Source organism: Chelonia mydas, chromosome 5 (assembly GCF_015237465.2).
Source record: "Chelonia mydas isolate rCheMyd1 chromosome 5, rCheMyd1.pri.v2, whole genome shotgun sequence".
NCBI classification, from domain to species: domain Eukaryota; kingdom Metazoa; phylum Chordata; order Testudines; family Cheloniidae; genus Chelonia; species Chelonia mydas.
Genome location: NC_051245.2, coordinates 92,901,316 through 92,926,575, shown reverse-complemented (window position 1 = coordinate 92,926,575; position 25,260 = coordinate 92,901,316). Strand labels below are relative to the sequence as shown.

General features: G+C 43.6%; 1 protein-coding gene across 3 annotated transcripts in view; it reads left to right on the top strand.

Annotated features, from left to right (window-relative positions):
* Positions 1-25,260, top strand: part of VPS13A (vacuolar protein sorting 13 homolog A) — a 265,264-nt gene that overhangs the window by 129,507 nt on the left and 110,497 nt on the right. For all 3 annotated transcript variants that reach the window (XM_027827923.3, XM_043547506.1, XM_043547507.1), the window contains exons 40-42: positions 8,625-8,717; positions 12,276-12,632; positions 19,683-19,784. In XM_027827923.3, the coding sequence (XP_027683724.2) occupies positions 8,625-8,717; positions 12,276-12,632; positions 19,683-19,784 (552 nt within the window). The remainder of the gene's footprint in view (positions 1-8,624; positions 8,718-12,275; positions 12,633-19,682; positions 19,785-25,260) is intronic.

Sequence of the window (25,260 nt, the reverse complement as noted above, 5' to 3'; positions counted from 1 at the left end):
CAGTAAGGCATTCCCTGGGAAATATCCTACCCTCTTCTATCCTCTGACTTCACCACCTCAACCAAGCTTCACAATCATCATTGCTGTGTACAGTATTACATTGTTTAAAACTTATACTATGTGTGTGTGTATACACGCGCGCGCTCTCTCTCTCTCCCCCCAAATTTCCAGGGAAATTTTTTTTTTCACCAGATAAAAAACTATATATATACATACACATACACACACACATGGTGAAAAAAAATTCCCTGGAACCTAACCCTCCCATTTACATTAATTCTTATGGGGAAATTGGATTTGGTTAACATTGTTCCGCTTAAAGTCGCATTTTTCAGGAACATAACTACAATGTTAAGCGAGAAGTTACTTTAGCTGGTACCTTTTCAGGTTTCAGGGAGTGAGCTAGGACAAGAAAAGCCAGAGACAAAAGGAGCGGCCTGTGTCTCCTGATTCCCGCTCTCCCTCTAGACTGTCTTGTGGAGGACCTAGACCAGCTCAGTAGGCAGAGTGCAGTTTCCTTCACAGTCTAAAGGGCAGCATGACAGATGTGTGTGTGTGTGTGTTGGGGGAGGGGGGTCATGCCTGAGTTCCTGTGGCCCACATAATCAGTGATGCCTCCAACTGAGGAGCTCAGCTGTCCCCTCCACTTTCCCACAGGTCCCACATTGAAAGCACTGGATACAGCATGGACACTGCCAGCTCCAAAAAGTGTAATTAGAAGCCTTCAGGCCCAGCTTCCTCCTCCTACTACTGCCACCTCTATAATAGCCTCCTCAAGAATCCCTACTCATATCCTGGACTGAGACCTTCAGGAGAAAAACAGACCTGTCTGGTCCATATACATCCCATGTAGTAGAGAGGGGTATTACTTTTTGGGAACCCATCCTTGAGCCTCGGGCTTCTACCTTCCTTGAGAGAGCCAAAGTGGGGCCTGTATGTGAGAGGAGAGACAAATAAACCCAACCTCCTTCAGTATGTCTACATTGCAAAATAAAACCCCATGGCAGCAAGTCTGATCCTATGTCTGTAGACTCTAGTTTGCTGGGCTCGTGCTGTGGCGCTAAAAATAGAAGTGTAGATTCCCTCTTAGGCAGGATCTATGGATCTAAATCCTGGCAAGGGGGTGGGTCTCACAGCCTGAGCGCCAGCCCTTGTTGAAACGTCTACAAATTTATTTTTAGCACCGTAGCATGAGTCTGAGTCTGTAGACCTGGGGTCTAAGTCTCACAGCTGCATTTTTGTGTGTGTGCAGTTTAGACATATCTTTTGAGAACAAGGGAAATAGCTAGTGTGACGAAGTTCCTCCTCTGCCTTGGTGAGTCTTGTGCTTATTGGCGGATTTGCTCGCCTTGGAGCTTCATGGCAGTCCTCAGCTTGGCCGTTTTTTCTGAATCCACAGTCCAGTTCGACAACTCCTGTGTCTGACCCGGAGTTGGGAGGTTTGGGGGGAACCCGGGCCCACCCTCTACTCCGGGTTCCAACCCAGAGCCCCGTGGAATGCAGCTGTCTAGAGTGCCTCCTGGAACAGCTGTGCGACAGCTACAACTCCCTGGGCTACTTCCCCATGGCCTCCTCCCAACACCTTCTTTATCCTCACCATAGGACCTTCCTCCTGGTGTCTGATAATACTTCTACTCCTCAGTCCTCCAACAGTATGCTTTCTCACTCTCAGCTCCTAGCGCCTCTTGCTCCCAGCTCCTTACACGCACACCACAAACTGAAGTGAGCTCCTTTTTAAACCCAGGTGCCCTGATTAGCCTGCCTTAATTGATTCTAGCAGCTTCTTGTTTGGCTGCAGGTGTTCTAATCAGCCTGTCTGTTTTAATTGTCTCCAGAAGGTTCCTGATTGTTCTGGAACCTTCCCTGTTACCTTACCCAGGGATAAGGGACCTGGGACTTAATATATCTGCCTTATATTACTCTCTTGTAGCCATCCGGCCTGACCCTGTCACACTCGCCATTTGAAATATTTTGGAGCAATCTCTGAGCCCAGTTTCACTTCCTACTGAAGCAAGATTCTTCTTTGAGGGGTTGCAGTTGTATGTTCCACTCAGGTGCATGCGCCAAAGCAGTAACTGTTGGGGCAGCGCTTGTGCCCTCTAGCCTTTCGCATGGCTATATAACGGCTATGCTACCCCTGATCCACCTCGTTTCCACCTGCACCTTGAGTCAGAGCATTCAGTATGGTGTCTCCCCTCGTGTTCTTTATCATGGTGTTTGTGTGTTTTTTCCTGTAAATAGGTAAGTTTAGTAATACCTTAGGGTTTAGTTTAGATTAGTGTAGTTAGTAACGTTTTAGCCCAACCTGATGCATTTTCTGGGTTTTAAACATTTAACCATCATGTGAGGTTGCTATCCCTACTAGTGACCTCCCACATCTGAAGTTTATTGTGCCTTGGAGAAGGGCATGTTAAGGAAAGGTGCTCCATCTGTAAGTTGTTTAAGAGAAGGTGACGAGGAACTTGCATTTGAAGACGCACCTTATGGAGAAAGGGCCTGCTTAGGGACCACCACAGATTCAGACTCTCCGGAGAGTGCCTGAGCCGATACAGATGGGGACTTCACATCCGATCTCCTTTCCTTCTCCCAGAAGGAGGAGGGATCATTCCCCTTCCCACAGAACAGACGGGGCTGCTCTAGAGTTGAAAGACATTCCTCCTTCCCTGTTTAGAAGGAGTGCAGACTGGCACTGTGAGTCTTCCAGTATGTGGGATAGAACTGTCCTGTCCTGCTATCTAGTACCAATGCCTCATCAATGAAACTCTGTACTGTCAACTCTGGTACTGCCCCAGAGGTTTCTGTTTAGTCTGGTACCGACAACTGTAGTCTCCAAATCATCGATGAATCAGGCACAAGTTTACTTGTTGTGGTGAGTCAAGAACAGACAGGTAGTTTCTCACGAACATTTAGACAATGGTGGCTTTGTCTTCTGTATCCTTGGCACCTCTTGGCTTGATTGCTGACTTGTCCACACCACCTCAGACCCAGGGCACTGGGTTACAGTCAGCTTCCTGATTGGTACTGGAGGACTGCCAGCACAGATGCTGTCTTTGGTACCAACAACAATTCCAACAGAGTCTACATCTTCAGTTCCAATGCCTGCTTTGGTACCGAGTATGAGTGTGATGCCTTTACTGGTGCTAAAGGTGTCTTCGACTGTACCGTCATTGGATCTGATGAGACCAGCATGTTGCACTGTGGATGGTGCAGATCGTTTATTGGCTTCACCTGGAGCGGCTCCTCCATTACCACCAGACTACTTAGAAAGGTCGTCTGGTTCAAGTGTGGAAATTTCTCCTTCACCTTCACAGTACTGCTCTTGGAAATTGTCAAGACCCGGGCATCAACATTGGTGATGGGATCATTATGGCTCCTGTAATAGGGATGAAGCTTCCTGGCCTAGCTCCTACTGGCCACCAATGCTGTGCCTCTATGCAGAGTAGCCTCTTTGAAATTCCTGGGAGGTTCCTCGTTTAGCAAGGTCTCAATCATCTGTTCAGTCTAAGGCTAAATCACCTTTTCCTCCGGTAGTCTCTCTGCCTGGGTCACCTTTGCTATAGTCACAGGTCAAGGGAACCTCCCTCTGACCAGGTGCAACATGATCCCTTGGTACAGTCAAATGTATTACCATAAGAGAGTCCAGTAGTTCTGCTTCCCTCTTCTTCCTCTTCATCAGATGATCCTATATTGCCTGTGTTCTCTTCTACAGTACCAGAGGATTTTAAATCCTGTCAAGACCTTTTGAGACAAACAGAATTGTTGTTGGGTGTTGAGGCTGGGTATGTTCAGAAGGACACCCTTAAGTTAGTGATGTTCTTCAGTTCGCAGTTCCTGGGAGACTTGCTTTCCCTCTAAATGAAGCAATATTGGAGTCTGAAAAATCTGTGTGCAATATCCCAGCATCTATAACACCCAGAGCTAAACATAGCAACAAGAGTTATGTTTCCATGCAAGGTTTTGAGTGTTTTTTCTCGCATCAGCTCATAGTACATAAGAACATACAAATGGCCATACTGGGTCAATGCCAATGCCAGGAGCCCCAGAGGGAATGAACAGAACAGGTAATCATCGAGTTCCCTGAGTCTGACTGAAGCAAATGAGAGACCAGCAGACCATAAAGGACTTATTGTTCAATTGTCATTTTTTGTTTTCTGAGAAAACTGACGAGACTTTACATATTTTAAGGACTTCCAAGCTACTGTATAGTCATTAGGGTTTAAACTGAGGCCACAAAGAGTGTCACTTTGAGGGTCACATCACCAGCAATATCACTCTTAGCGATACTTTTGCCATCATCCTATCCTGCTAAGCAACAAGACTTTTCTAGAAGAGGACATAAATCACAGAGGAGATCATCTTCTGAGTCTAGTTTTAGTCAATCATACTTTTATGATGAGAGCAGTGTACCAGTTGTGAATGTTTCAACCCTGGCTCCTCAGTTTGGGAACAGGCTGTCTCAATTCTACAGTGCTTGGGGAAGCAATAACTACAGACAGATAAGTGCTGAGCACTGTGGGATTGGGTTATGCAATATTTCTGTCCGTCCCATTCCTCCCAACCTGAGCCTTTTCAGGGACCCTTCTCATGATTTGCTGCTTCTTCAGCACGCCCAGACTTTGTGTGCTCTGAGAGCTATGCATGAGGTTCTTCCTTTTCTTCAGGGAAAGGAATTCTATTCCTGTACTTCCTGATCCCCAAGTTCAAGGAAAGGTGAGACCTATCTTTAATCTCCCTGGTTTCAACAAATACATCAAGTATTTGAGATTCCACATGGTTACCCTGGCTTACTATTCTTCCTGCATTGAATCACAATGTCTCGTTTGTTGCTCTCAATCTTCAGGATGCCTAATTCCCTGTGCCAATTTTCCCAGGCCACAGAAAGTTCCTGAGAGTCATTGTTGCCTGCCAACACTATCAGTACATGGTTCTACCATTTGTCCCATCATGAGCCCCAAGCGCATTTACCAAATGCATGATGGTGGTAACAGCTTATCTCAGAAGGAGGGGAATTCATGTCTTCTCATACCTAGGGTATGGCTAGCGAGAGGGAGATCCGAGGAACAAATCCTCAGTCGTGTCCAGTTCACACTGAACCTCTTTGATTGACTGTGGTTGATTTTGAACAAAGCAGTGTCGAGTTGACTGCAACTCAAAAAGTCAGGCTCATTGGAGCCTTACTACACTTCATGAATTTGAGGCCCTTTCTCTCATATGAGCGATTGCAGGCAATTTGTTGCCTTTGTCTGGATCTGCAGTCTCATCCTTTGACGACGGTCCATATGTACCTGAAGTTACTAGGACGTATGGCCACATTCACTTGTATAGTTCAGCAGGTGAGATTGCTTCTTCATCCTTTTCAGTTATGACTGAAGCTGGTATATCACCTGAGCTGCCAGTCATTGTACAGGCTTGTCTGAGTGCTTCTAGAGATGCTGGATTCTCTACAGCATTAAGCCAAAATGGAACAATGTTGCCAGGGTGTTCCCTTTACGTGTCCTCTGCCAACCAGAAATATAATCACTGTTGCCCCCATAATAGGTTGGGGAGCACATTTAGGAACTTAAAGGTTTAGGGTTTGTGCTTAGAATGGGAATTGTTGTTCTGTATCAATGTCCGACATTTACAGTGCATGGGATTGTGCCTTCTGGTGTCTGATCAAGGGAGCAATGGTTCACATACTCAGCAACAATATTACCATAATATATTATGTGAGCAAGCAAGGGGCAGCCCACTCCAGCGAGCTTTGTCAGGAAATAAAGTTTTGGGACTTCTGTGTCAAGGAAGACATAATACCCACAGTGACACACTTACCAACTCTCAAAACCGGTTGGCTGATCGTTTCAGCAGGACTTTCTCTGACAACCGCGAGTGATCTCTAAAGAGCTGTGTGGTAAAGTCCATGTTCAGGGAATTGGGCATTCCGTAGGTTGCCCTTTTTGCAACAAACATAACAAGTGCTGTCAGTTTTGTTCCCGAGCAGGACTTAGTTTAGGGTCTCTAGCTGATGCCTTCCATCTGAACTGGGGAACAGACCTGATGTATGCCTTTCTTCCATCCCGCTTGCTTCTTAGGTTATTCTCAGACTTGAAGTTGGACCATGCCAGACTGATATTTATTGTGCCAGCTTGGCCAGGACGATATTGGTTCTCCGACCTTCTCAGTCTGTCTGTTTGACCTCCCAGATCTTACTCCCCTTTCTCACCTGCTGACTCAGTACCATGCCAAGGTTGTTCATCCAGTACTTCACACTGTGGATGGTATGTTGTTCAGGTGAGGAGGAAGAACAATGCATGGAAGCAGTACATAGGATCCTGCTTAATAGTAGGAAACAGTCTACTTATTTGGCTAATGGAAACATTTTTCAGTTTGGTCAATATTAAAGGGAGCTCAACTCATGTCAGCTCATGTTCAGGACATTGTGAGCTACCTGTTACATTTGAAGTCCTCTGGTATGGCTCTTAACTCATTGAGGGTTCACTTGGCAGCAGTCTCAGTTTTTTCATCCTCCAAGAAAAGTCAATTTTCTTAAACTCCATGGTAGTGAGATTTCTAAAAGGTATTGTCTACCTCTTTCCACCTGTGAAGGAAATGGTCCTGTTGTGGGACCTAAATACTGTGCTGGCTGCACTGATGGGTCCTCCGTTTGATCTGATGGCAGCCTGCTCATGGTTTCTCTATTCCCAAAAGACAGCTTTTCTTATGGCTATAATGTCCACAAGAAGTGTTAGCAAATTACAAGCCATAATGGCAGAATTTCCATTTATTCAGTTCTTGAAAGACAAAGTGTCCTTAATACTACATTCAAAGATTTTGTCCAAGATGGTTTCACAATTTCACCTTAATCAAGTTATTTACTTGCCTTTATTCTTTCCTAAGCTGAATGGAAATGTGGTCATCAGCATCTCCATACATTAGATCTGAGGCAATGCTTGAAATTCTGTCCCGAAAGGACTAAACCATTTTGTTCATCACCTTGACTTTTGTCTGCTGTGCAGGTCGGATGAAAGATCAGATGCTTTCTGCACAGACTATTTCCAGGTAGATAACTTCCTGTATTACCACAGCGTATAGAGTAGCTTAAACTATGCCCTTGCGGACATTATAGGTTCATTCAACAAGAATCCAAGGGACATTGATCATATTTGTCAGTGATGTTTCAGTGTTAAATATTTGCAGGGCTGCTACATGGTCTTCAGTGTGTACTTTAACCAAAAATTATGCTATGACTGCAGCATATAGGTCACATGCAAACTTTGGGGAGGCAGTTATGCAGTCATTGTTTAAGTAGACTCTGAACCCTACCGCCTGTCGGAACTGCTTATGAGTCACCTGCGTGGAATACACGTCTTCAACCCCTCAAAGAAGAAAACAATTACTTACCTGTATTGTCATTCTTGTTGGGGGAGGGATAGCTCAGTGGTTTGAGCATTGGCCTGCTAAACCCAGGGTTGTGAGTTCAATCCTTGAGGGGGGCCATTTAGGGATCCGGGGCAAAAATTGGGGATTGGTCCTGCTTTGAGCAGGGGGTTGGACTAGATGACCTCCTGAGGTCCCTTCCAACCCTGATATTCTATGGTTCTATGCTTTTCAAGATGTGGGTGCAGACCTGCTTTCATGACTCGCCCTCTGTCCACTCTGCATTGGAGTCTCCAGCCTTGGATTCTAGTGTGAAGGAACTGGGGGCGGGGCGGGGCAGTGCTGCCCTTATATAGCCATGGAAGGGGCTACATGGGTCAGAGAGCGCAAGCACTTCGCCAGTGGGTGCTGCCAAGCCAAGTTCTCTGGCTTCAGTGTACTGGGTGCGCATGCGCGCGCGCGCGCACACATGCACACCCACACACACGGTTTGCAACTGTGTCTTAAAGATGGTAAGTAACCATTTTTTATGGGGACAAACTTCCAAAGGAGAAATAAATGAATAATCAAATCAGCTCTGTTTCCCTGTTCACCCTTACAGAGTACAGTATCGGGGATAATCACCAATGTCAGATTCTCCTACTCACAGTCTGAGTGTAGCATGACAAATCAATGCAAAAAGACCAGGTCATAGACTTCTATACATGCACAAACTACAAAGGGAATTCTTGGTCCTTAGAGGAGAAGGCCAGCAGTTCAAATCAAGATATAGAATCAAGTAGTTATATAATATAGAGTAGTGTCTGTTGATCCACACATGCTCCTTCACTCTCCTCCTGCTGCCAACCAAAGAGATAAAGGGCCGGGGCAGACCGACTGACAAGTCTGATTCTGACCCCAAGTGGAAAGCAGGCTGAGGGACCATTGTAATAGCTCTGTGGCTCTTACTACTTGAAGAATGGACATTTTCTGTTAAGAATGGGTACTATTTCCCTATCATTCACTTTTGATATTGAGTGAGTAACAGTCTAGTAAGGCTGAAATATTGTTTGCTCCATTCACTTTTGTTTCTTTTCTCTCATGTCAGAAGGGATGCTAATATTAAGTAGTCAGTTTATCATTTTTAAAGAACCAACAGAATTATCACTAGTAACTCTTTCCCTTAAATCTTCCTAATGGGTTTTAGAGGAGATCTTTTTCTAGCTAAGCATGTATATTTACTCCAATTACTATACATTTTTAGAGTTGACCATGAATTCTTTCTTCAGGTATTGCAGCCTTGTGATTTCTTCTTCAAAATGGTGCAGTCTGGTACTAATCCACAAATGGCTGACCTATCAATTAAATCCTTAACAATAAAGGTAAGTTGAATTGTAGTTTTTGTGTCCTGTCTTCTTCCTCCTCCTCCCCCACTGGCTTTTAAAGTTACTGGTTTTGTTTTAAAATTTTGATTTAACTAAAACTAAACACAATCTAAACACGTTTCGTAGTCTTGCATCTCATATTGCTTATTATATTGAAACAAAAGAAGAAAAAGCCTTTCACATGTACTGCAGTCATGTCACCTCATTTTTATATGGAATATGGAGTCTCATATGATAGGTTTGGACAAAAATCATCCTATTTCCACAAGGTATAGTTGCTTGTGAAAAGAAAGATTTAGCCATGCCTCCAAGTTATTAGAAATTACATTTTTTCCTGCTCTTGTTTTAAGTATGCTATGGTCATGCCCCACTCAGATTTGGTTCCTGTGTATGTATTTTAGAGAGCCATGTTGATCACCTGTGCATCAGTGGGAGAATTTTCTGTATTGACAAGTGGTGTGCTGCCGTTGTGTTAATTTTCAATGATGCAGTACCATTGTGGAGTGCAATCACTAGATGTAACCTTAGCTATGCAAATAATCCTACAATCACCATTGCATAATACACTGGTCACCGTTTAGGTGGCCTGTCTGGTTTGCTTTCTGCACTCCATCCCCATTTCCATACACTTTGGAAACTTGTGCACAGAGGACTTCTGGTTTGGGCAGCATGATGGTTGTAAGCTGTGTTAAAATAAATAACAAGAAATATTCTAGATAATGTCTCAGAATTTCAGCAATCAACTGGTGGATCTGTTCACATCCAGAAAAAATGCCATAGCAAAGCTCTTTTTCACATGGGAAACAAACCAGAGGGCACTTGGAATGAATGATCTTACACAAATGTTGGCCAAACTGAGTATATTTGTCTCCCTCATCGTGCAATTACTACCCCTTACCACATCTGGGAAGCAAAAAATAAGTGGGAGGAGACAATAATCACAGTTGTCAGATGGTGAAGGTAGCCACAATTCTCCAACTTAGTGAAACTCGCACAGTGCCTATCACATCATCCATTAAAAGGTCGGACCTCTTGTAACAGGAGGCACTACTTTAGCCTGATTACTGAAAGGGGAGTATTAACAAAAAGGGGGATATTCCAAGTTGGGCAATGTACTTCTTTACTCACTCTAACCATTCACACCCTCGGTCCATGTTAAAAAAAAATTTCAAGACTTCTGTTAGAGCAGTGGTTACCAAACTTCGTTGCTTCATGGACCACCTTTTTTTAAAAAATGACGTTTGAGGTAAACGTCTGCAAATAAATCTGCAAATTTATCCTTTTTGTACGCATTTGTTTTAGGCCTTACTAGACTTAAATATTTCTGGACTCAAATGCCTAAGGAAGCCTAAAATGTTAGATTATAACATCTATTTTAATATCTGAGGTTTTGAGACAGTGAATCAAAAAGCACAATGAAGAAGTGATGACAGTTTGTCTTCATGTTACTTAGATTATAAGAAAAAATATGTTAAATGACATCTTGATATATTTTGGTATGTCATGGAAGCAAATCAGTGGTGTGACTTTTTAATTTATCAAATTTCAATTCAGAGTTCCTGCTAATTCTTATCTGGACTATAGTTGAACACAAGCCAAACTTCACTATGCTCACCTTTTTACAAAATGTAAATGAAGAAAATACAAAACATTTTGAAAAAAGAAAAGGAGTACTTGTGGCACCTTAGAGACTAACAAATTTATTTGAGCATAAGCTTTCGTGAGCTACAGCTCAGTAGCTCTGAGACAATTTTAAGGGTATTCTTGCTTCATAGAACATAGTTGCTTTATGTCAGGTAAGATGTTGGGGAGCTTCAACTGAAGGTCCAGTCCTATACTGAGATTCATCCCTTGTTTTTAATGGCAACCAGAGCAAAAAATTTAGTCTCGCAGAGCTACATAGTGCTGAAGGACATCAAAAATTGCAAAGCTCTGTCCAGGCTAAACTCCTTTCTTCTTTTCATCCAAAAGTCTCTGAGCTGCATTTTATTGAGTTTGAGTCCACCAACACATGACAGTTCAGTCAACTTTTCCTTTTCTTTTGGCAGGGTGCCTTGTATTGAAAATGAATCCCTGATCTAATTCTCATTTGTTACACTGTCAGGAAAATATTCATTAAACTTGGTAGCCAAATTAAGGCAGTGTTTTCTTATGCTCAGCAGTGAGATCAGGATGAATTTTCAAGTAATTTCCTGTGAGGAAACTTTCCAAAGCTGGGAGTCATTGGCAGGTTCTCTTTTCTTCTTTTCATGCTGCATTTTCTTTATCATTGCTCTTGATTTGTTGTGAACATTAAAAAGTATAATTTTCATTCCCTGTAAGCTGGCATTCAGTTTGACACACACAACGAGTCAGCTCAATAGGCTAGTCTTGAAAGCTATAATTCATCCGAAAGCAATCAGCACATTCGAAACTTAAATCACTGAGGAAAATTTGTGCCTCTGAATGGAGTTCAGAGAGACAAGTCAGCACCTTCCCATGCATTAGCACTTCCCATTTCATTGCACATAATTGAAAAGCAAATGTGAATTCAGTGCTCCTTGTTGAATAAAAATAACCGGCTTTACAGTAGGATCCTGAACAACTTTCTGATTGACAGGGATGTTTTGGCAACTAGTGCCTTGCAGTGAATATTTCAGTGAGTAAGTTTAGCATTGTATACCACTTATTTAATTTTTGTCAAAACACTGCCAGATTTTCTGGTCACTTCTCATGCTCCATCAGAGCACACACTTGATACTGTTTTCTCACTCCACACCATTACCTGAAATAAACTCAGTTTAAAAATTTTTTCTGCTGTTGTACGTCTTGACAAATCTTCGCAAAACAAGAACTATTCTTTAACTGTAATTTGAGTCAAACAATGTAAGAAAATGAGCAAAATTAGTGATATTGCTCCTTACATCTAATTTCAATTAAAATAATTTATTTTGTTTACACATTCTATGAATTTTTCCTTTAGTTGAAAAGCCATCTCTTGAATTCTTCCTGATATTATATTATTAGATAAACAATATCAAGCTGGGTCATCATCTGGTTTCTTGGTGTTACTTACCTGACAAAACAAGCAAACTGACTAATTTGTCCAACCTGGAACTTTTCAGTGGTTTCTAAGGCCCTTGAATCTCCTCTTTGGACTTCCATTTCACTCTAGTATCTATCAGTCAAAACCCTGTTTTCTGCTGGTCATTATTTCACCTCAAAGAGCCACTGAGATCTCTGTCTTAGATAAGCCCTACTCTGTTTTCCACAGTGTTTGTCATCCTCATTCCTGTACTTTTCTTGACAAAGGTAGATGTAACTTTCCACACTTCCCAAGAGATTGTTGTCTTCCTTTTGTCTGAGCCCTCAATGCTAAAATGAGTGGGAGTCAGTCCCCAAAAGGAAACAACCAGGTGCTGTAATAAATATTCATTATAATTTTGAAACTGAAAGCAGTAACTAGTCAGTTCAAGAGATTACTTGAAAAAGTGGTTATTGATACTCTGTATACCCAGTTCCACATTTTTTCCATATACCCAACAGCACTGAATAATCAATTTTTTCCCCTCATAGGTTTCACCCATTATCATAAATACAGTGATTACGATTACATCGGCACTTTCTCCAACTACAGAGACTTCGGAAGAAGAGATTAGTCCAATTCCTCCAGACCTGTGGGATAAGAAAGATATAAAAAATTTAAAAATGTGGTTTCTTGAAAAGTCAAATGGAAATGAAAATAAAAATACAGCAACTGAGTTGGTTCTCACAGGGGAGACATTAAATATGAGAATTGAATCAGTCATTGTAACTCTTGAAGCTGGAGTTGGTCACAGAACGGTACCTATGCTTTTAGCAAAGTCGTCGTTTTCCGGAGAAGTCAAAAATTGGAGTACGCTCATCAACCTCCGTTCCCAACTTGAACTGGAGGTAAGGCTATAATATAATGCCACTTTTCCCAAAAGCAGGTGTAATAAATATTATGAAACTGACTTGTTACTCAGAAAAGACTTATGAAAGAAACTTTTGACAAGTAAAGGTGATACTTTTATCTAACCGTTAAACTTCGGGGGGGAGAGGGGGAAGAGTGCCTTGTGGAGCACAACCTTCCATTGTTTGCTGTGTGCAGGGTCCCTTGTACTTCACTGCAACAACCCTAAGTTATGGAGCAACAATCCCTAAATTCCCTGACAATGTTAGTTTAGTCTATCACAAAGTTACTACCCTTCATTCCCAACTTCCTTACACTACACGCAATTGTGACACATAATTTAAAATACTTATTGACATAAAATTCATCAGTTATTTTAGATAGTAACTATATTTGAGCATGGATTTTTTTGTTATGTTTGTTTGCTTTCCTGCAATTCCTATAGATCCAACCAAGATCGGTTCCCTGTTCTGCCACGCACTGTACAAACATAGATGATCCATACCTTGAAAAGTTTATAATATAATGCCCTACTCTGGCAAATAATGCCCATGCTGAACTTCATTATTGTGAGTAGTCCCACTAAAGTCAAGTTAGTGTTTGTGGGATGGGGACATGCATAGATAGGATAGACATATAATGGGAGAAAGAGATGTAGAGTACAATTTTCTAAAGTTCCTAAGTCTCACTGAAAATCCGTGGGACTTGATTTAGTGTCCTAATTTACTTTTAAAAATGGGATTTAGGACCAGAATGTTAAAGATATTTAGGCACCTAAAAATTCAGATAGATGTGTTTGGGATTTTCAGAAGTGCTTAGATATGTAACTCCCATTAATTTCAGCAGGAGGTAACCATCAGTGCTTTTTTGAAAACCCCACTGGGTGCCTGTGTCCATCTGTAGGCATGTAAATACTTAAAAATATCTGACCCTTAGTACTTTGAAAAACTTTACTCATGACCTACAAGCAGAGTAGTTTGCAAATGTTACGTTAGTACGGTAGATGCTTGTTTGCAGCAACATCTTGAAAGAGCACCCGCTGCTTATGAGCAACTTTTCCCCTGTAAACATTTTCCTTACTGTAAATCGTCAACACTCCCCATAATAGCCACAACCACTTACGAGCAACCAAAAGAAAACTGATACGTTGCTGCTAGCCAATCTGCAGTGTGGGGGAGAATCCAGAGTAAAAACTGTAGAAAACAGTCTCTCATCATTATCTCAAGGTCCCTGTTGAAATAGCTTATGTAGCTGCTTCAGTCTCTGGCCCCTGAGCTGGCTCTGCCCTCCACTTTCTGCAGCCTAGCATCTCCCACAATTCTGGATCTCTGGGCTGCTCGTGGAGATAGGTCAGTGTTTTGGTGCTGCACACACTGGCCATGTGCCCTCTGCTTCTCCCTGCCACCAGATTCTCTGTGTTCACAGCAGTGGACGGTGGTTTCTGTTGCTCCCACTCTTCTCCTTTTTTAGTTTTTCTGACCAATTTTTGGGTAAGGAGAGCAGTGTTCTGCCTCTTCAGCATTCCTACTCCTACCTGGGTCATTTAACTCTTTGGGGCTGTAACTTACCCTAAGTGTTGGCAGCAGTGTCTCTCTGCCAGATGCTCTGTCTTTATACAGTCATAGCAGAGCAGCCAAGAAAGCACTGGGTCAAATCACTGCTCTGTTTGTGAGGCAGCCTTCCCAGGCTTGGCAGATGGTGAGTTGTGCCCGGCCTGCACCCACCCTTCTGTCCCTAACTCTGCTATATCCCAAGGCTGTGAGTTGGATAGGCAGGTGGAGTCCCCTACCCACCATGGCAGCCATGACTCCAACGGAAAAAATGGACAGGGTCCCCAGTGCAGAGCAGGGAGAGGCTCTAAAAGTGAGGAAGACTCTGACTACTTGACTGAGGGGATAAGTCCCAGAGGACCCCTGCAGAACAAAGAGGGGAGATTTGTGAGGCCCACAAGTCTCCCCTCCCCTCTTCTAAAGTCTTAAAGTGGGTCTTGAGCATCCTGGGGAAAGAAGCCGGGCTTCTAATCAGCCCCCTCCCAAAGGGAATGGGACCTAGTGGGTGAGAGTTCAGAGACAGACATCTTTCAGTCCCAGAAATCCTGGAATTACAACCATTCTGGACTTTCTCCAGGAAGACATAGACAAAGGCTTCAGCCAGTACCATTGTGCATCAGGTCTCTGCTCGTACTCGTTGGCTATTGGCAGAATCTTCTGGCTTCCTGGCACAGGTAACAAGATTCCTTCCAACTCTTCCCACTTCCAACTCAGGCCACTCTTCCCAAAACGGGACCTTTGGCTCGTTTTGAGGGCTCTGACAAGCCATCTCTTCAAGCCTCTGACTTTAGTGTTGGCCTTTTATTTATCCAGTAAGACTTGTTTCTTAGTAATTGTCATGTCTGTCAAGTGAGTGTCGGAGCTGGCAGCCTTTTCTATTCAGGAGCCTTACGGCACATTCTGTGAGGACAAGGTGATGTTCAAGGCACCAGAATCCTTTCTTCCTAAGGAAAATTTCTCCTTTCATAATTCTCAAGTGGTTGTGCTTTCTTTATTCTGTCTAAATGCATAACATCCAACTGAAAATATGAGGCATGTCTTTAAATGTCAGAAGAGTGCTGAAAATCTTAGACATACAGGATCTACAAGATCAGACTCCTTATTTGTGTCTATCCACCCAAAATGCCAGGGATTCAGAACTTTCACGTTCTTCATTGCTAGGCATATTAAACTATGTATTGTGTAAGCCAACAAGGCATCAGGGTGTCCTGTACCGTAAGAGATCAAGACGTTCCATGAGATCCCTTGAAATTTTGTGGGTAAAATGAGCAGGTCTGTCCATCTCAGAAAGTTGCAAAGCGACTAGGTAGTCAACAGCTAACTGACATACCAAGGTACAATCCAGATTAATGAGTAGCTGTGTCACCCCTCCCCTGTAACATGGGGTGTCCTTTATTATGCCTTGCTTCAGCCTCCAACCTGGACTGCTCACAAACAGCCTCTAGGATGTTAGTCATTCCCAGCTATGTCTGTGTGTGTGTGTGTGCTGCAGCCATCTGGCTAACCCCTGGCTCTTACCAGCCTTGATCATGATGCAGGGTAACCCCAACATACTTCCAGTCCCAAATTTCCCCCCAGAAAAATGTCTTTTGCTGCTCAGCCCTCTACTGGACAGTACAAATACAAAGTCCATTATTCCTTTAAGGAAATAATATGCACACAACTTGTTACTCCAGATGAAGTTACCCAGACACTTCAGTTTGAACACATGGGGTTAAATAAAACAAGTTGAACTACAAAGAGAGAGATTTTAAGTGAGTACAAGCAATGAGGCATAACCCAGAAATGGTTACAAGAAAAAGTATTTACTGATGCCTAACTTAACAAACTACATTAGTTTCAAAGCAGAGTTTCCTCACCACATGCTTTCAGCAGTTTTAGTGATCAGACTTCTTAGGTCAGGACCCCTTCTCTCAGTATCCCAACTATTGCTTTCTTTGTCGCTGTCAATGCGACGGGTGGGGGAGGGTGCCTTATGTGTTAGTCTATCCTTTTTATATTTTCAGTCCCCCTCTTGAAAAACATATCCCTCTGAGAATCAGGAGCAAAGAGACTGTGTGGAAGGATATTCCCTGATGTTTTTTTTCACCTGTTTGAGCTTCCTTTGTCTTCACTTCCTGCTTGATGACTCCATTTGCTGCTTAAATGCAAACTAAGCAAAGCACACATTCCTTTGTTTAGGACAAATCTGTTTGCCAGTTTCTGTTTGGGCAGGGCTGTGGGGTTTGGAACTTGTTGTTATCATACAGGATAATCTTATAATTTCACACACAATGTTGCCACAGATACTTGGCCAGAACAATATTGACCAGCAAATTGAGTTTTCAAAGGACACCTTACAAGGCATACTTTTTACAGAAATTATTACAGTAGGGCTTAGGGTGTGTATTCAGGGGTGTATTCCATCACACGAACCCTTCGTTAAGCACTATAAGATGGCCTCCTTTGTCAGAAAGGTAGTGGCCCAGAACTAATAGACTTTTCAGCAAGCTCACAAAAAGGAGGATGTTACTTTTGTTTCATAACTCTCCCTATATCTGTTCACTGCTCACCACTTCACAGATATCCAGAACTGTGGGAGACTCTGGGCTGCAGACCAGAAAATTTCTCACTGATAGTTTCCTTTCGGCTAGCAACTCCTACAATTCTACCCACCCTTAATGGCTTAGAAGCCAAGGATGAGATCTGAAGTAGATTCGTTACCATATGACTGTCTACTTTGGTCTAATGTACATAGTTATTTCGTTATCTTGAGTTATTCTCAAACTGTACAACTTGCATAACATCATCCGGCAGCAAACTGGATTTGTAAGGGGAATGGCCAGATCATGTGTTGCCCAAATGCTGATCTGCCTCGTGAGCTGCAGAGAGAGGAGGGCATCCCAGACATCCAGAAATTTGGGAGATGTTATTAGCAGAAAGGAAATTAGTAAGAATTTTCCATTCTGCTTTCTAGGGGAGCAGTGGGGGTACGTGTGGCCACATTCCCCTTCAGAGGGATTGAGGGGGGTTCCCCTACTCTGTTCTTGATCTAGAATGTATTGAAGGATGTGGGGTAGCCTGGCTGCATCTCATCACTAAGGCTATGATTTTGTCACAGGGGTCACGGAATCCATGACTTCCAGAGACCTCTGTGACTTCAACCCACGGCGGCTGGGAGCTGCAGGGTACACCCACCTCCTGAGATGGTGGGGGCCCATGGCGCTCTGGGCAGCAGAGAGCCCCACAGCGCCTGGCCGTGGTGGGGGGCCTCACCGTTCCCGGCCGCCACTCGTGGCCCCAAAGCTCCGAGCTGCCTCTGGGAGGCACTGGAAGCTCCGAGCAGCGGTAGAGGACCCCATAGCTCCGGGCTGCCTCCGTCTCCGGTGGTGGGGGCCCTGTGAGCTCCAAGCAGCAGTGAGCGGCCCCACAGCTCCTGGCCACCGTAGGCAGTGGAGACCCTGCACAGCGGGCCCCTGTCATCTCCCAGCGGCTGTGGGTGGCAGAGGAACCCCACTGCTCCGAACTGCGGGCGGCGGGGGCCCCAAGAGCTCCAAGCCCTCACAGATGGTGGGGGCCCCCAGAGATTTGAGCCTGGGTCCCTGCAGCTGCCCAGCCGCCGCAGGTGGTGTGGGGACTCCACAGCTCCCCAGTTTGTCATGGATATTTTTAGTAAAAGTCATGGACAGGTCATGGGCTTCTGTGAATTTTTCTTTATTGCCCATGACCTGTCCGTGACTTTTACTAAAAATATCCGTGACAAAATCTTAGCTTTACTCATCCCATCCCCTTATCACAATTATATGGTGCTTCTGAAGATTTGACCAGGTGATGTGGTATCAATTTAAACTTAATTCATGTTTTCAGGTTTATCTTCACAACCATAAGGGCTGGAAACATGTTAGTCTGCTTGCGTCAAATGTTTTTTATCAGGAGTATAATGTAAAACACTTATACAATTATCTCCTGTGTGTTTACATTAGACATTGACATTTTGGTATAATATTCGTTCTTGAGATTTGTACCTATGTCTTATAACACTTTCATTCACCTTTCTTTCCTTAATCATTAGCCCACATGGATAGACTTCCTTTGAGACTTAAGGGGAAACCTGGACTAATGTGGACTGCTAATAAATTAAATAGGGAGTACTGTGTATAGCGACTAGAGCAGGAAACTGGATACCAGAGCTGGGGACTAGGCTTTGTGATTGACTTGCTATGTAAATATAGCTAAATAGCTCTGTCTGTGAGAGTCTGTTTACCTAAATGTAAACTAGGGATGATGCTACTAATCTGACTCACAGGATGGTTGTGAGAATTAATGTTTAATGGGGTGTTTTGAGATCGTCAGATGAGAGCAGATATATATTCAAAGTACTGTGCGTAGTTTACTGTTGCATCCTAAGCTATAAATGAAATATGTATTTACTAGGCAGAATTTTCTGCTGCATGAATCATTCCTCTTCTGGGTGTATGGGGAGGGCATGTGAATGCCTGCAAAATTGCTTAAATCCAAGTGGCTAAAATATCTTCCACAAACTGGATCCATCGTCTGGAGAAGAAGAAGAGCCCTTGCTCCATGTACCCAGTATTCAGCCCTGCTAATTGTGTTGTGCACTGAGCTCAAGATTTGGCCCTATACAAAGAATAAAAGTGGAAAGTATGACCAACTTTTTCCAAAAACACAAAACACTTCTTGCATTAAAGACAGATAATGAATGTTTTCCCAGTATTATAATTCCACATAAGCAATTATAATAGTTGCCAGATGAATGTAGCATAATTATGACTAGGATAGGAAAGGTCCCTAAGACAATATCTCTTAAGACATTACACATTATGAAAGACTGTGAGAACCCCTGAGTTAGAGAATTGCTAATGGGATACAGAACTTTTCACTCTAGGCCACTTATTCATATTTAGAACTGGAAAAGTAAGTAGAAAATGAAATCTGTTGCCATCAGGTAGTGGTTTAATAGCCTGTATGAAATAGGTTGGTAATTTTAGTCTAGCTTATACTGGACATGTATCCACATCTCAGTGGTTCTGTTGGCATGCTTCTCAAAGACACCAAAGGTAGAAACGGCTATGTAGAGAGAACTTACCCCGATGGTTCTTATTGATTAAAATTGACACACATTTATGTGGAATTGGATCATGGGGAAGTTTGTGCTGCTGCCTTACGGGCCGTGCTTGCTTTGTGTTGTTTAAGTAAAAGATTTTTGTCTCTAGTTCCCTTTATAGTCAGATTCTACTATCCTGGCCTCCATGAAATCAGTGACAAAACTCCTATTGACTCCACTGAGGCCAGGATGTCAGTCCCATGGTTTTTTCATGTTTTATTTTAGTTTTACTTAAAGGTTTTTTATATTCTAATATAATGAAAACAAACAACGTGTTATAATGTCTTATTTTGAAGTTTCTGTTTGAGTCTATAGAGCATCTTTTATTATTTGCTGTTGGTTCTAAGGTGTATCTTTTCTTAATTCAGTACTCTGATGATTTTATATTTTTTTAGGTGCATTATTATAATGAGATGTTTGGTGTGTGGGAACCTTTGCTTGAACCACTAGAAATTGAAAAGAGCGATGAATTCAAACCATGGACTCTTGGAATCAAGGTATATTTTCAGAAGTGTAATCTGAAACTACTAACATACAAATCTACATTTTAAATAACTTTTGGGTTGAAACATGAACCGGTAGAGCAAGGCTATTTGAACTTAAAGTTAATACCCTGTTCAGTCGTGTATGCCAAGGGAATAGAATGCAGGGAAGGCCACAAGGCTCATATAATTCTAACTATTGTGGCAGGGTCGGGCCAGATGGCTATAGGAGAGTAATAGAAGGCAGATATATTAGCCCCGGGCTAAGTAGGTCCCTTTTCCCTGGGTAAGGTAACATGGAAGGTTCCAGATTGTTCTGGAACCTTCCCTGTTACCTTACCCAGGGAAAAGGAGACAATTAAGACAGACAGGTTGATTAGAACACCTGCAGCCAATCAAGAAGCTGCTAGAATCAATTAAGGCAGGCTAATCAGGGCTCCTGGGTTTTAAAAAGGAGCTCACTTCAGTTTGTGGTGTGCATGTGGGGAGCTGGCAGCAAGAGGCGCTAGGAGCTGAGAGTGAGAAAGCATACTGTTGGAGGACTAAGGAGTAGAAGCATTATCAGACACCAGGAGGAAGATCCTATGGTGAGGATAAAAAAGGTGTTGGGAGGAGGCCATGGGGAAGTAGCCCAGGGAGTTGTAGCTGTCGCACAGCTGTTCCAGGAGGCACTCTAGACAGCTGCATTCCACGGGGCTCTGGGCTGGAACCCGGAGTAGAGGGTGGGCCCGGGTTCCCCCTAAACCTCCCAACTCCTGATCAGACACAGGAGGAGTTGACCTGGACTGTGGGTTCACGAAAATGGCCAAACTAAGGGCTGCCATGAAGCTCCAAGGCGAGCAAATCAACCAATAAGCGCAAGACCCACCGAGGTAGAGGAGGAACTTTGTCACACTATGTATATTGGCTAAAAGTGAGTGCGGTTAGAATTTGATTGACCACACTTTTTTCCCCTCTTTGCATTCTTATATCTAGAGCATGTACAATCATGATTAACTTAGAGACAGAAACTGTTCACGAAATGCAGCATAGTGATTAGTCTACAGTGACTACTCACTTGCAGAAGTATATATTTAAAACTTCATTTTTAAATTGAATACAAAAACTGAAATTGAAAAAGAAAAGATGTTTTCTTCTTCACATTGATTAAACCAACCGTTGTTCTTTGAGTAGATGCAGCCTCGTATTTCATTTAGGTGTGTGCGCCCAGAGTGCCGGAGCCAGAGAATTTGCCTAGGAGTATCCATAGAGGGGCGGAGCTTGCGCCTTGTGACCGCAGCCCTTCCCCTGGCTCTGACGTGGCACCACCCTGACCCCTCCTCGGTTCCTTCTTATCACCTGTGGCTGGAGTTGGAGATCTGTGTGGTTTTCAACCTCACAATGCTCTATTCAGTGAGGTTTTTTCTAGTTCTGCATAGTTCATGAGTACCCCAGTATAGTGGTAGTTGTAGTTTGTCTCCTAATGATGCCCTCACCCGGATTTAAACATTCTGTGGTGTGGGTGGGGCAAACCCTACTAACTATCCCTACACACGGTGCTTGTTGTGTCTAGCTGAAGCCCACGTTAAGAAGCAGTGTTCGATTTGCAGATTGTTCACAAAACAGACTCAAGTGGCCAGGAATCTCCATCTGAAGCAGCACCTGCTCAGATACGCCATGTGGACTGTTTCAGTATCGAGGCCCTCATCAGATCATAGGTTGCCCTTGGATTCGGAAAGTGCTGCCGCTTCGCTTCCTGGAGCTGGCACCTCTCCAAAGAGATTGAGGAGTTGTTCCCCACCATGTGTGCTGAGGAAAAGGTCACATAAGACCAAGGGACGCCACTCCAGGTGCTGTGGGGACTTATCTCCCTCCTTTAGAAGGAACATGGATTGACACGTGGTGAATTCTGGTGCACGGGATGGAGCAGGTCCTGTCAGCTACTCCCCGACACTATGCCAGGAGGTTAGAAACCCTGTACCATTGACTCTGATTCTGGCCCGAGGGTGTCCTTTCAGTCAGGTACCAGTGAGGGCGATGCTGGCACTGGCTGCTTCAGCGCTGGCGGTGTATCAGACAACAGGGACCTCCTTTGCCTTTCTGTCTTGACCTCTCCCTTGGTCCAGAACTTTGCCAGGGTTGTGTCCTTTATAGCTCTGTTGGCTGGACAGGCTGCTGAACCTATGGGTCTGCTGATGCTGCGCCCTGGTGTTTCCCTTCCACACTCAGGAGAAACAAGGCTGGTACCAGATTTCTTATAATCAACCTCCTCGGTACCAGGAACTACTTCAGTTTCTATGTGGCCAGCACTGCCAGGGTTGCTGAGGCAGCAGTCACTGCCTTCCACCTTGGAACTCTTAGTTATGTCAGTGCCAATGTTGACTTTGGGATCGACACCATTCCCAGCATTGGAGACTGAGGAGGAGTACTAGCTGCCAGCCGTACCATTTCCACCATTGGTATCAGAACCCTAATCATTCTGGGCTATGGACGAGTCAGACCGGCTACTTGCGCCCTCAGAACTGCCCCCACTGTTATGCCCTAAAGCTCAGCTTCCACAGCTCTTCACCATGTTGTTTTTGGGAGGCCTCGTTTTCGCTTGCCTTCAGGTGTCCATCTTATTGCTATTCTGGTGATGGAATCAGTTTCCATCCAAAGCACATGACCGATCCATCTCCAACACCTCCTGGCAATGATGGTGCTCAGATCCTCTTGGCTGCGCTGTGTCAATAGATCTTGGTTTGAGATTGTCGTGACTGATGGTGCTGCCCAAGTATGTGAATGTTTCTACATTGGTGAGAACATAATCCTCTAGCCGTATTGGCGATGGTGAGGCAATATTAAAGGTCATGATATCTGTCTTATTGCTGTTGATTTTCAGTCCAGTTTGCTGGCTGAATGCGTTGAGTCGAGTTGTTTTTTCTTGTATATGGTGTTGGGAGTGTGATAGGAGAGTGACATCATCTGTGAAGTCCAGGTCTTCAAGGGATGAGAAGAGTGCCTCTTGGCATGTCTTCTGTTGTATGCCGCATTACCCAGTCGATGGCAATGTTGAAGAGGATTGCAGACATGACATGCCACTTCAAAACTGAAATCACTGTGATCAACACTGCATGTAAAGTTGAAATAGAAGCTTTTGATGACATTGATTATATGAAAAGGAATTCCATATGCCCGCAGAATGTGCCATAGGCTGCTCTTGAGAATGCTATCAAAAGCATTCTTAAAGTCTATGAAATTTATATAGAGTTGCACTGAACTAAGCACTGTTCTATTATGTTTTGTAGAGTGAAGATCTGGTCTGTGCATCCACGCTCTTTCCAAAAACCAGCTTGCTCTTTTCTGAGAATGCTATCAACTGCCTCTGATATATGCTGGACTACGATCTTACACAATACTTTGCTTAGCACAGATAAAAGTGTGATACCATGCCAGTTATTACAATCACTGAGAGTTCCTTTCTTTGGTATCTTCACTATAACCACATTGGTCCACTCATCTGGTACTTTTTTCCTTTCCCAGACTGATGTAAATAGAGGGGCCAGGATAGATGCTGCTAATTTAGGATTTACTTGAACAATTTTGCATTCAAGTTATCCTTACCAGGAGCATTCCCATTTTTTAAAGATTTGGTGGCTTGAATGATCACTTCCTTAGTTGGGGTGTCTGTATTGATATCAAGATCTTCTGCCTCCTGGATGTTTGCTTCCTCTTTAGGTAGCTCTCTGTTCAGCAATTCTTTGAAATGCTCTGTCCAGTGCATTTCTTGTTCTTTTTCGGTTGTTAGTAGGTGTCATTGTTTGTTCCTGATGAGTGTTTGTTGCTGTCTGCCTTTTACCACTGATAAGCTGCGTCATTTTTAGATGGTTCCTTGTTCATCACGAGCAGCTGCGTCCTCTGCTTGTGTTGCCAGATTATCCATATAATGCCGTTTGTCTTCTCTCACAAGGCATTTGACCTCCTGGTGTGCCTTGCTATACTGCTCATGGTATTTGTCCTTTAGCTTCTGGGATTTTGTGACTAAAACTTTTTTCTTCAGGGCTTGTCTGGTTTCTGTGGAGTTCCATGCGCTGGGTGTAATCCACTCCTTCCTTCTCTTCTGCCTGTAGCCTAGACAGGCTTCACTGCTCTGTTTATAAATTGCTGTTACTTTGTTCCACTTCTTGTTAATCTCCTCATCTGCATTCCCCTCCTCTTCATCAAGGTCTGCAAGTGCTTGCAACCTGTTCTTTAACTGAAGAACGAAGGCTTTCTATATTTCAAGGGACTTTAGCTTGTCGATATAACATCTATGTCCCTTGTTTGGTGGACCCACACATCTCAGTTTTAGCTTGATGGAGGCTGTCACAAGATGGTGGTTACTGCCAGCATCTGCACCTGTTCTCACTTTCACATCTGTCAGTGAGCGTCGCCATTTGCCATTGATCATGATATGGTCAGTCTGGTTCTTATCTCTGCCATTTGGAGAACAGCATGTCAGCTTGTGAATTTCACAATGTTCAAATAGGGTTCCACCGATGATTAGGTCATTCATATTACAGAAATCAACACGCCTTTCTCCGTTTTCATTCAGCGTGCCACACCCATGTCTTCCAATTGCTTTGTCGTTGTTTGTGTTGTCCTTACCGACCTTGACATTCAGGTCTCCCATGACAATAATTAGGTTGTGGCATGATACTCTCTCTTACTCTGCCTGTAGTGTAAGGTAGAATTTGTCCTTTACTTCCTCATCGCTGTCATTTATCAGAGCATAACACTGAATCAGGGTGATATTATTATGTTTCCCTTTCAGTCTGGCTCTCATAAGTCTGCTACTGATGGATTTCCATTCAAGGAAGGAATGCTCCACTCCCTTCTTCAAAAGGATGGCAACAACCTCATGGTGTTGTCCATCATCCTGTCCACAAAACAGCAGAGTGTCTCTCCAGGCTGTTGTTAATCTTCCTGATCGCATCCATCTGCTCTCACTGACACCTAGGATGTGTAAGCTGTAGCGTCTCTGCTGAGCTAGCTTCCCTGCTTCGTACATTGTCCGTATGTTCAAAAAAACAAGTTTGGTTTTTGTCTTGGTGTTGAGCCCTTCAGTCTTCATGCCAGTGGCTTCCTTTTAGCTTTCACCACTGGCAGTCATATGGGTCATTGACTCCTGAAGGCCATCACACACAGTAATGGTCAATTTCTCCATCGCTGTTTCTGTAACTTATTTTGTTTTTTACGGGACAGGGTTGTTAGCCCTGTGCCTAACCCCGAACCTGGAGGACCAAGGTGTCTGTTTTGTCTGGCCCCTACCCCACAGACCAATCCAGTGTGGCTGAACCTATCAGGAGCAAAAAGCCCCCGCCGACACAGACTCTCGGGATCATTAGAGCATGCAAGCTGTCCTGCCACGATAAGGCACAGAAACCAGAGCACAGCACGGCTGCTGCATGGCTGAATGAGGAGGAAGAGCGGTGTTCCGCGGCTGTTTAGAAGGATCTACTCAACATTAGAAATCCCTCTACCAGGATGGCTT